Here is a 12,915-nt window from a genome sequence, read left to right on the forward strand (position 1 = left end):
GTAGTGCTATCTTAGAAAATTAAAGATATTTTTGAATACATATATCTCCTCAATTAATTTCCTTGAGTACATCACTTCTAACGTCATCTTAAACCTAATTTTCGTGACCAAATACAGAAAAGATACTGCCGTCTTTTTTTCCATTATTGTTCTCTGCGCGTTGATGCTGAAAGCACAATCCCAATTGTATTACTTGTTTGATTAGATTATATTATATTCTTCAAATCATTCATGGATATATGAGGATAACTGTATCCAGCAACTGCATATACAGCATCCACTTACCATTGCATTAATTATACTTCAAAGATGCATTTATATGGCTAACGTTTCGACATTATTGCCGCCTGTTCTTTCCACACTGATATTATTAGTGAATTTTGGTGTTGGTTCATTCCCTTTAATTTAATCTCCACTATTTGTAGTGATGATTACATTCGTGAGTTATGATAACGATATGGGAGAAATGCAAAGAGGAACCCTATTATTTGACCGATTCCATTCCATCTCAATCATGTTGTAGCTTTAATTTATATTTTATGCTAATTTTGATGAACCTGTAATATTTTTCTAATGAACTGCCCTCATGCATATTAATCTATCTGGAATTTTAATTAACCTATAGTATTATTTTAATAAACTTTGATCATTGATGCATCTATGATATAACTATTAATATTGTACATGCTATCAGACTAAACTCGAAACCAATATTTTCCCCTTTTTTCTTATCTCCTTCGTCTTATTTATTTATTTATTTTGTCCGAATTCCAATAACTGTATGAGAACTCTTATTAGAGAACACTCTCAATTTTTGGGCAGGTCTCGTGCGTATTAAGATATATTTGTATTCTTGGTACAATTTGTTATATTAGGTAATCATTAAATAGCCTAGTCAATTAGTATAATAAGATTAGTCTATTAGCCTAAAAGTTAGGGATAGCATTTTGTATTTATATTCCTATTATCAATCTACCATACAGATATTCACAATCACATGGTATCAGTAACGCGTTAGGGAATTACGATCTTTCTTTTGCGCTTTCTCTCCTCATTCGTTTCTTCCAGTTCATCCATGGCTACGAACTCATCTGAGCACACCATGAGTGCCGCTACCACTGCTTCGCCTACCACCTCCACGCGCAACCATCTCACCCCCGCACATCATTTTGTGTCAATAAAGTTGACAACGCGGAACTATCTCTTTTGGCGAACGCAGCTCGTTCCATTCCTCCGGGGTCAAGGATTGCTTGGCTACGTCGATGGAGGAACGCCATGTCCACCGGCAATGCTTGCCGTCGTGCCTGCCACCGCTGCCGGTTCCTCCGATGAAGCAGCATCCATGGCAGTCAACCCCGCCTTTTCTGCCTGGGTTCAACAAGACCAGTTGATCTTATCTCTTTTGATCTCCTCTCTCTCCGAGGAGGTCATGTACCTAGCCGTTGGCCGCTCCACCGCAAGGGAAGTTTGGTGTTCCATTGAAACGGCGCTTGGCTCGGCACCCGCGTGCGCTGTCTAAATATCCTCGCTCAATTCCAGTCACTTAGGCAAGGTGATCAAACTCTGGCCGAATATCTTGGCCGTGCCCAGTTGCTTGTTGAGGATCTTGCACAAGCCGGCCGGCCTATGTCGCTTGATGAACAGAACTTGTACGTGTTTCGGGGCCTCCGGCAGGAATTTCGGGCAATGGCATCCACCTTGGCGGTTTCCGGTAATCCTGTAACTCTGCCTCAACTTTCTGATTATCTTCAAGCGCAAGCCTTCATCCATTCGGATGATTTCTCGCCGGGTATGGCTGCTGGACATCCGACGGCGATTATCGCAAATCGGCAGAGTGGGGGCCGGCAGAATGGGGGCCTGCAGACTCGTGGCGGCAACCGTGGAGGACAGTGGCAGGGTCGTGGCCGTGGTGGAAATGGTCGCGGACGTGGTGGCTCCCCTCGCTGTCAGATTTGTCGTTCACACGGGCATACCGTCGTTTTTTGCTTCCGGCGTTACACTGATCAACCCCCACCGCCGCAGGCTAATCTGGCCGTGAGCCAGGACGCCGGTCCACCGCCGGACGCTGCCTCTTGGTTTCCCGACACTGGCGCGAGTTCCCACGCAACTCCCGATCCCACCATGATGTCACACTCCGAGGATTACTCCGGCAATGATGTTCTCCGTGTTGGTAACGGTACAGGTTTAAGTATTTCTAGTGTGGGTTGTGCAACGATTTCATCAATTTCTAAATCTCTAAAAATATCAAATGTATTGCATGTGCCTAGTTTATCGGATCGGTTCCTTTATTGTCTGTTAATCGGTTTGCCACTGACAATAATATCTTTTTTGAGTTTCATCAAACTTACTTTGTTGTGAAGGACTGCATAACCAAGGGGGTGCTGCTTAAGGGTCCCAGTGTGGGTGGTCTGTATTCCCTATCTGTGCCGTGGTCTCACTTGGCGTTTCTGTCAGCCCGGACCACGTCTACTATTTGGCATTGTCGTCTAGGCCACCCGCATGCTCGTGTCCTCCAACATGTGCTCAAGTCCTGTTCGGTTTCATCCCACAAATCTGGTCCACCAAGTCTTTGTTCGGTGTGTCAGTTGGGCAAATCCAGTCGCCTTCCTTTAGCTCGAATAAATTACACTAGTCATGCTGTTTTAGATCTAGTGTACTCGGACATTTGGGGTCCTGCCCCCGTTATTTCTGCTGATGGTTTTCGCTATTTCGTATTGTTCGTAGATGATTATAGTCGTTTCTGTTGGTTTTATCCTCTTCGTGTAAAAACCGATATATATAAAGTGTTTGATGTTTTTCGGGCCATGGTAGAGCGGTTGTTTTCCCGTTCTATCAAGGCCATTCAGTCTGACTTAGGGGGCGAGTATCGTCGGTTACATACTTTATTTGACACTCTCGGGATTGTCCACAGGCAATCCTGTGCTTATACCCACGAGCAAAATGGTTGTGTGGAGCGTCGCCATCGACACATTGTCGAGACTGGCCTTGCTCTATTAGCCAAAGGGTCCGTTCCCTTAAAGCACTGGGATTCCGCTTTTGAAACGGCTTCTTACCTTATAAATCGTCTCCCGTCATCCGCTATTCAATTTAACACTCCCTATTCCATGATCTACAAAAAGCCGCCCACATACACGTTTCTTCCAATTTTTGGGTGTCTATGTTTTCCTTACCTTCGTCCATATAATCGCCACAAAATTGAGTACCGGTCTGCTCCTTGTGTATTCTTAGGTTATCCTGCGTCTTTTAAGGGGTATCGTTGTTTAAACCTTTCTACTGGAAAGACTTTTATCTGTCGCCATGTGCGGTTTGACGAAACTGTTTTTCCTTTTTCTACAGAATCAGGTTCGCAGACGCACGTGCAAGATTCTATATTGGACAAACCATGGGGGTCCGGTCCAATAGTGCCACAAATTGAGCATGTCCCTTCTTTGCCATCCGTCCCTATTATTGCGCCCCAACCTATTCCACGTGCTCCGGCACATAAACGACGCAGGGTGATAACTTCCACGACCCAAGGTCATGTCATGCGTCTACGCCATATGACGCGTGGGACTGATGAGCAATTCCATGCTCTCCACACGCTTACCACTACTGTTGATCCTACCTGTTATACTCAAGCTGTGGTTCATCCTCAGTGGCGGGATGTTATGGACCAAGAGTTCAATGCTTTGCTCCACAACAAAACTTGGGATCTTGTTCCTGCTAAGCCCGGCATGAATGTTATTGGCTGTAAGTGGGTATACCGCACCAAGAGAAAGGCTGATGGGTCCATTGACCGCTATAAAGCCCGTCTAGTTGCTAAAGGCTTCAATTAAGTGCCAGGTGAAGACTTTTTTGATACCTTCAGTCCCGTTGTGAAGCCGACAACTGTTCGCCTTCTATTTTCTTATGCGGTATCCCGTGACTGGACTGTGCGCCAATTAGATGTCCACAATGCCTTCTTAAATGGGCACTTGGCTGAAACTGTCTACATGCGGCAGCCGCCTGGATATGAAGAGCCTGCTCATCCTGATCATGTCTGTCACTTCCGCCGTTCTTTATATGGCTTGAAACAGGCACCACGTGCCTGGTTCAAGCGTCTTCATGATTTTTTGCTTAGTGCAGGATTCTCAGCATCACGGATTGATGTATCTCTTTTTTACTACTCTGCTGGCACGACCATGGTCTTTCTTCTTGTCTATGTCGACGACATCCTTATGATGGGGAATGATCCTGCTCTATTCTCCACCGCCTTGCAGCTGTATTCAAAATCCGGGATCTGGGCCAACCAACTTTCTTTCTTGGCATTGAGACTCTATTTGTGGACGGGACTCTATTACTTTCTCAACGCCGGTACATGAGTGATCTCCTTAATCGTACAGGTATGGCTGATTGTAAGCCTCTTTCCACTCCGGCTTCTACGACCAAGCCTGTTACTCCATCTGATGAGGTATATGACAATCCTACCCAATATCGGCGTTTGGCGGGTGCTTTGCAATATCTCACTATTACGCGCCCTGATCTTTCCTATGCAGTCAACAAACTGTGTCAGTTCATGCATGCTCCTACACTCGAACATTGGGGACTTTTGAAACGTGTATTACGCTACGTTAAAGGCACCTTGCATTATGGACTGCGTTTTTCACGTTCGTCCTCTTCTGCCATTCATGCCTACTCAGACTCAGACTGGGCGGGATGTCCTATTGATCGCAAGTCCACAAGTGGCTATGCCGTCTTTCTCAGTGATAATCTAGTTTCCTGGGTCTCCCGCAAGCAACGCACCGTTGCTCGCTCATCCACTTAGGCCGAGTACAAAGGGCTTGCTGATGTCGCAGCTGAAGTTACCTGGATTGTCTCTCTTCTTCGTGAACTACAATTGCATCCAGTCGCTCCACCAACACTTTGGTGTGACAATCTCGGTGCTACTTATCTTTGCGCTAATCCTGTTTTCCACGCCAGGACGAAGCACATGGAAATTGATTTTCACTTTGTTCGGGACAAAGTTGCTACAGGGGATTTTCTAGTCAACTTTGTGTCCACGAAAGACTAGCTCGCCGACATATTCACCAAGCCGCTCCCGGCTCCACATTTTGCGGCTCTTCGTGACAAGCTTAATGTTGTAGCCCTCCAACCTTTAGCTTGAGGGGGTGTATTAAGATATATTTGTATTCTTGGTACAATTTGTTATATTAGGTAATCATTAAATAGCCTAGTCAATTAGTATAATTAGATTAGTCTATTAGCCTAAAAGTTAGGGATAGCATTTTGTATTTATATTCCTATTATCAATCTACCATACAGATATTCACAATCACAGTGCGAAACCATTTTACAAGTCTAAATCCATGAGATAGATCGGATTTAATAAAAATATGTTAAAATTAGCCAACAGATCGGTAATAGTCCAATTACTTCCGAATGATTTAGGGGTTAGTTAAACTAGAAGTAACGAACACAATTATGCAAGGTTACACTCCTAGAATGTTTGCCTTCTGAACTAGTTCAGCAATTATTGCAGTAAGTAGTTCGCCCAAATAAAAACATACTCTTGGGTTCACTTGATAATCCATCAAGCTGAATTAACTCTTTATCTAATTGTTCACTTTTTCTTGAAGAGTTAATTGAGTTCCAATGCTCTTAGTTAGTTTATCACCAATCATCGCCAATGTTTCACTCAACATCATTGCAGCACTGTGAAAGGATTGTGAAATAATTGGTTCATCTCTATAACTATTCTTCCTCTTCCTTCTTGCACCACTAGACAATGATTCTGAATTTGCAAATAGCTTCACTTCGTGCCCTATTACCTGATGAAGATTGAGCTTGGTTATAAAGTAAATTAAAGTTTTCACATAATTAGAATGAAGTTTTCATATAAGTATACTGATATTACCTGATGAAGAGTGAGCTTGGGTAAATCTGATATTACTATCTAGCATATATATCTTCATCACCAAACATCTTCATCTTCACTAGATAGATTGATCCCACCAATGCCTTGCTCATTAGTCATTTCTTCAATAATATCTTCTCCACTTTGTGCATCCCTCCCTGTTGCACGATCTTTTGCATAGATAGAATTGAATTCATGATAGAAAGGAAAACTTTTCTTTCTGAACTGAGCAGCTTCTTTAAGAGTCTAAATAAATGAAGTTTTCATATTATGAGTATAAAGTAAATTAAAGTTTTCAGATAATTAGAGTGAAATATAAATACTTACACTTATATAAGAATCACACACAGTCGTGACCATATTTCTTTCTTCATCCCATCCAAAGCCATTGTTATTACTAGTGAAAAGATCATGTACTATGCTCCAGTCTTTTTTCAATGTCCTTATCCTTAACTCAATATTAGGTTTAGCTTTTATGTCCGAAGTCAGTATTTTAACTTTTTAGCATCCTCTCCAGCTCATTCAAATACTCACATTTAATTTGAATCCAAAATCAGCACTCTTTGTTCCTAAATTATGGAGGTCAACCATACAACAAACTAAAACAACATCTTCTTCATGGGTCCACCACCTTGACTTGTTTTTTTGAACTATTTGTGTCACTAGTTGCCATAATTCTTTACAGTAACAAAAAGTTAATAAAGACATTAAAATAACAGGAGAGTTTATCTATAACAAACATGAAAGTTAATAAATTCACTCATTATATATTAGCAAAGAGTTCACAGTAACAAATAAAATTATGCATTACATCATAGCAAAGAGTTCACAATACCAAATCAAAAAATGTTTTACTACAAATATTAGAAGTCATAATAAAACAAAGGAGAAACTTGAACCCTAATGTTGCCTAGATGCTTGCCATTCATTGAACATTTATGTTGCTAATTCCATTCGACAATTCATCCAAGCATCCGAGGGCTCAATCGTATGTATTATATTGTCATCATCTTCACCAGGTTCATCATTTACTCCTGTTGGAAAATATCCGCAACGTCAACATGCGAGCTGGAAACCTTTTAAGAAACAAGGACACAACGGGTACGGTGTATGACTGGAAGAAAGTCTGTGTCGTGTTATAATAACACTACCTTAAAAGCGTTATTTGCCCGGTGACGGTGCAATCTAAATAAATCAGTCTGCTTTCGACAGGCAACACAGAACAACCACGCTAAGCTCGCACCAGCTTAAACGTAGCCGAACCTCACTATTGATCAGACTTTAATAAGCAGACACAAAAAGAAGAGAGAAAGGAAATGTTTTCCTTGGTGTGATTAAACTAAAGGCAAAATCCTGTTTAAATAATAGAGGCCAAGCGATTTAGGCCTCATATTATTTAAAGGACCTTAACCACTCATTAATTTGTGGTAATGTTAAATCACGACTTAACATGAACCACATAATTAATGAGTGGCTTGCATTTTTACCCAAAAATCCCCCACAAATGCAAGGGAATGAAAAAAAAATGTTTGAGCAATACAAATGAGTTGATCTTAATGTCAGTGTTTGCGAACTTGAACTGACACGTAGTGACACTGAGTAATTTTCTTTCCGAGTGTGATATGAATCTTGAACTCACCGGTTGGATAAATTTTAAACTCTAATGCACGCACACCAACTCAAAAAGCAAGTTCTACGAAAGTCACTCTTTGACTTCTTATGAATACCCTTAGGCCTTAGTACTCAAGTCTGTTATGTCTATCTCAATATAGACTTCTATCCTGTCAGAGTCTATCTCTATATGGACTCTTAACTCTGGCAAGTCTAATCGCATTGTAGATTTTTTATGTCTGTCAAGTCTATTTCAATATAGACTTTTAACTCTATCAAGTCTATCTCAATATGTGCCCATGATTTTTTTTAACCACAAAAGTAGTATCTGTCATGAACTCCTTACCTCAAGGATGGTTTAGTTTAGACCTTTCGTGAGAGGATTTCTCATACCTCAAGAACTCTATTGTGATCAATCTTTAGCTATTCGCCACACAAATGGCAGTTTGGGGATCTCAGTGTATGGCCACGGTAGGTGTTGGACACCCCCACAATGGCACGTCTGCTAATAAATGTCTTAGCCACTCAGCCTCTTGGCTGGCTAGATCAAGCGCTATGAACTTTGCTTCAATAGTTGATCTAGCAATGCATGACTGTTTCGTTGACTTCCACGATACAGCTGCCCCACACATGAGGAACACATATCCGCTTGTTGAACTAACATCCTCGATGTCATTCACCCAATTTGCATCACAAAACCCTTCTATCACTGCTGGGAACCCTTACATAGTCTAGTCCCTAGTCTATGGTACCTCTCAGGTACCGAAGCACTCGTTTCAGTGCACTCCAGTGAGTATCATTTGGGTTGTGTGTATATCCACTGAGGCGGTTAACCTTTTTCACTCAAGTCAAGGATCTCGTTAGGTCTACCTCAAAATAGACCTCCCAATTGAGTATATAAATCATTAAGAGCACTTTTGTACTCAAGCATTATGCGGTGAATTTATTAGGTATGTCTTAACAAAACCACCCTTCTCATAGGGTTATGAATTCATTAAGAGTTGTAGCTCAACCTCACAAGTACACACATTGTAGGAATGATCAATTACTGTACTACTTTGCGATTCTTTTCATGGCTTCGTTTGACCACAGAAGTGGGACCCACCACGAATTCATCACCTCTTGGGCTTTAAGCCATTCCAATAATTCAACGATAACCTCATAATTAGTCATTTCTATTAAAGTAAGTTGATCCTCTCGATCAAACTTACAACGAGAACTTTGTTTACTCACAAACAATTCCCTTAAAATTTTCATGTTCAACATGAAATATTCTCTTTTAAGAAAGAAATATATCAGGAGTTAATTACCCCCACAATGCAACAGTTACAAATATTTTTCTCAAAAGTATTTGATCTCTTACCCAGATTGATCTTTGGTGCCCAACATTAGCTCCTTTGTAGATTGAGTTTTGCAAATTTGCTTTGTGAAGCATTATAGTAGCTCCGTGCTTTTACCTGATACATACTCAATTGAATATATTTCAACAAACTTGGTTATCTTGACCCATCATAATTACCCTTTAAACATGAATTATAAGTAGATGACTCAACCAATAATTTAAATAATATATATAAATGCTCATTGTTTGTAAGCCACTTAGATGATGTTGTATGTATGTTGCTTCAAGTTGGACAACATAATCACAAATTTCACATAATATTCTTAAAAGAAGTTAATCTAATACGCAAAGAATATGTTCAAACTGACATTTATTAGGGAATATATTTCAACACGGTGAATTTAACAAGTTAATATTCAAAGTTATTCCACTTGCACAACTTTTCCTTCACTTGAGGAAATTACAAACTCATATAAAGCATTCATATGACGTAGATCAATATTACTATTGCAGTACTTCAACAATTTCTATTGCAAGGCTTTGATTGTTTAACAACATATGAAAGTCAACCTCATTTCAGGTGAAGATCAAGTGGCGCTCTAACTAGCCTGCATGATCAACACCCTACTTCTTAAAACTCCTAGGTCGAGTGGTGAAACCGAAGTTTACTTAAAGACCATCTTCCTAGACAGAGTATTCAAGAATGATGACTTTTCCATGCTACCACCACAATGTGAGTAAAGCCTTAGAATTTAGTCTCGGTACACAATCTAGATATTTAAGATTAAGTGATTGTAAAACATATATGTATCTCATCAAATAGTGCAATCTATGTAACATATCCACAATATAACACATAATGTTACAGATTCGATATGTGCATAAGTACACAATTTATAAGCTTTAAATCAGATTGATGATTTAATCACTTAGCAGTAGTGTTAAATCAACACCTCTAACACAACAAAATCATAAAGCTCATCCATGTGAATAATAACAATTCACTTATCCTTGTGTACACCGCTGTTAATTTTCTCTATAATATTCAAAGCACTTACCATATAAAATATGAAATGGTGATTTCTAAAATGCTTGTCACAATATATATTTCACATTTCAAATGCTCTCAAAACATAATAATCAAAAGGATGCAAAGATATAGGCAAACCATCTTCTAAATTATGCCATTATGATAGTTTTACGGGAATATGGTCAATGCCAAATAATATATGACTACGTGTGCTCAAAATAATCATTTGCATATGATAGTCTATTATCATATAAATATGCTTGTGTCATCTTAAAATATGAGGAGACAAACCTCATCAGGGTATGGTCAAAGCTCCGATATGAACCCAATAATTACTTCTGTTGTACTCCCTTAGCTTGCTTAAAGGTTACACATAAGCCAAAGCAGTGTGCTTCACCAGTATTGTTCTGTATGAAGCTGCTGCCTTCCACTGCTAATCTCTGTTATTGCTACACCATCATGTCGCCAAAAAATTATTATAATCTACTCCATGATTCGAGTAGTTGACTATTGCTAAAATAATGCTTTTAACTGTTGGAAAATATCCGCAACGTCAACACGCGGACTGGAAACTTTTTAAGAAACAAGGACACAACGGGTGTATGACTAAAAGAAAGTCTGTGCCGTGTTATAATAACACTACCTTAAAAGCGTTATTTTCCCGGTGACGGTGCAGTCAAAATAAACTGGTACGCTTTCGACAGGCAACACAGAACAACCACGCTAAGCTCGCACCAGCTTAAACGTAGCCGAACCTCACTATTGTTCAAACTTTAATAAGCAGACACGAAAAGAAGAGAGAAAGGAAATGTTTTTCTTGGTGTGTTTAAACTAAAGGCAAAGCCCGGTTTAAATAATAGATGCCAGGCAATTTAGGCCTCATATTATTTAAAGGACCTTAACCACTCATTAATTTGTGGTAAATGTTAAATCATGATTTAACATGAACCAAATAATTAATGAGTGACTTGCATTTTTTCCCAACAACTCCAACATACTCATCATTCTCCAATGGATCAACACTCATAAATTGCCTAATAAAGTTATGAAGTAAAACAACATGCTATAATAATGCGGTTATGTGTCCTTATAGGATAATAAGATGGACTTCTAAGAATAGCCCATCTCATTTTTAATAACCCAAAACACCCCTCAATCACATTACGGGTTGCAACATGTTTCATATTAAAATATTCTTTGGGACTTGTTGGTTGATAACCTTGACGCCTTTCATTCAAGTGATACTGTTGACCCTTAAAAGGTGCTAGAAAGCCTTCAGAATTTGTATAACCCGCATCAACTAGATAATATCAACCTATATTAAAATCAAGACTAATAAGTGACTTAATCATTAGACAATAGCTCATTCATATCTTAAGTCTAGACAGAACTTACCATGAGGTACTTTCAATGGATGTGCCCTAGTAATTGCGTCACGAAGAACACGACTATCGGATACAGATCCTTCCCAACCAGAAAGAACATACACTAATTGCATGTCAGAAGTGCACATACCTAAGACATTTGTTGCAATATCTCCTTTACGGGTTCGATATCTAGGTTTATCAGCATTTTGTACATAAACCTTGAAAAACGTTCCATCTAGTGCACCCAAACAATTCTATAATCCAAACACAAAACACTTAATTAAAAAAACACACCTAAATATATATAAAATTTAGTTACATAAAGTTGTAAAATGGTTAAAAATACATTAAACCACTTCCACCGATTATCCGATGAGTTACTTGGGATAGGCTCGGGTTTTGCAAACAAGTGACCTTGTAAATGCATAAGTGCATTTAAAACTTTATGAAAACTTCGGCTAATGCTCTCACCCGATCTTCTAAAATTTTGTCTAATGACTTGGTTCTTAACATGGCAAGCAAGAATATACAAAAATATTGCTACTTGTTCGTCAACAAGCATATTTTTTTTTTTGTTGGTTTAAGTCCTCATATACTTTCTAGCATTCCACATAGTTTGAAAAAGGTTCCTCTGTTCATCCTAAGTTGTGAAATGCATGCCTCATCATTGTCATATACAATTCGTCTCACATAATCTCGTTTGTCATAAAAATCAAGATAATAACGCCTACTAATTCTTGGTCGGGATGCGTTGATGCCATCAAAAGTATAAAAAGTACTAATGGTAGTATACATTTGCAAGAATACAGTTAAAGCTGCTGCAATTTGTTTTCTTCTTTCATCCATTGTTATTCTTGTTATCTATAAAAAATAAAGTCAACAAAATGATTGTTTTATAAACACACAAAACAATAGCATACATAGCATTTTGATCCTGGCATAAGCACACAAAACATATTCATTATTACAATACTACTATCCTTCATATATAAAGCCTAATTTCATATTTTCATTATTACAGTACTACTATCCTTCATATTTTCATAGTTTTTGAAGAGGTTGAGCAGTAAGGGCAAATTTCTTACAATCACAATAACCTACTATACATTTGTTTTCAATTTCATAAAAGACAAACCTAGCAGCAAAATGAGGTGAACAAAAAATGAAATAAAAATATAATACACAAAGAATGACATAGTGGAATATTTAATATACACAAAATGATAAAGCTTGCTATGGAGTGAATTGTGCTAGAATACACAGACTACGAAAGCAAAAAAATAAAAAATAAAAAATAAAAATGACCAAACATGTGAATGAACATATATACGGAAGCACAAAGAATGGAATAAAAAAATATATGGAATACACAGAATCCACTTTATGTCGTAGAAAATGGAATAAAAGCACAAACAATAGAATGAAAAATATATATGGAAGCAATAAGAATACACAGACTCAGTGGAGCAAATGGGAGCCGCAGGTAGCAGTCTGATATTTTTCTAACAAACTAATGCGACAAATTGAGTAGGTAATGAAGACTCTTTATACGCAGAGTGTATAGGAAGGGGTAGAAACCGAGAACTAATTGAGTAACTCGCAATTTATCTCTTTCAGCGCTTTTGGGCAGGAGTTCTGGGGTCGATTTAGAATTAATCCAGCCTAAGTTGAGAATAAAAAAAATAGAAGGATA

General features: G+C 38.7%; 2 protein-coding genes across 2 annotated transcripts; one reads left to right on the forward strand and one right to left on the reverse strand.

Moving 5' to 3' along the window:
• The first annotated feature begins 4,363 nt into the window (after positions 1–4,363).
• Positions 4,364–4,783, forward strand: LOC109185281 (uncharacterized mitochondrial protein AtMg00810-like). Its single transcript, XM_019335260.1, has one exon. The coding sequence runs from the start codon at positions 4,364–4,366 to the stop codon at positions 4,781–4,783; it is 420 nt and encodes a 139-aa protein (XP_019190805.1).
• Positions 4,784–10,869: 6,086 nt separating this feature from the next.
• LOC109185313 lies at positions 10,870–11,725 on the reverse strand. The gene is made up of 3 exons (XM_019335289.1): positions 11,569–11,725; positions 11,251–11,476; positions 10,870–11,170 (listed from the first exon to the last, which is right to left on the reverse strand). The coding sequence occupies exons 1-3, from the start codon at positions 11,647–11,649 to the stop codon at positions 11,166–11,168; spliced, it is 312 nt and encodes a 103-aa protein (XP_019190834.1). The 5' UTR covers positions 11,650–11,725; the 3' UTR covers positions 10,870–11,165.
• Positions 11,726–12,915: the final 1,190 nt, after the last annotated feature.

The sequence above is a fragment of the Ipomoea nil genome, unplaced genomic scaffold (assembly GCF_001879475.1).
Source record: "Ipomoea nil cultivar Tokyo-kokei standard unplaced genomic scaffold, Asagao_1.1 scaffold1317, whole genome shotgun sequence".
Classification (NCBI taxonomy): Eukaryota; Viridiplantae; Streptophyta; class Magnoliopsida; order Solanales; family Convolvulaceae; genus Ipomoea; species Ipomoea nil.

Excerpts from the sequence above, each read along its gene's own strand:
- LOC109185281 (XM_019335260.1), top strand. The coding sequence starts at position 4,364 with ATGGCTGATTGTAAGCCTCTTTCCACTCCGGCTTCTACGACCAAGCCT.
- LOC109185313 (XM_019335289.1), bottom strand. The coding sequence starts at position 11,649 with ATGCATTTACAAGGTCACTTGTTTGCAAAACCCGAGCCTATCCCAAGT. Across the intron at positions 11,477-11,568 it reads ATCGGTGGAAGTGGTTTAAT|AATTGTTTGGGTGCACTAGA; the intron begins GTATTTTTAACC and ends TTTGGATTATAG.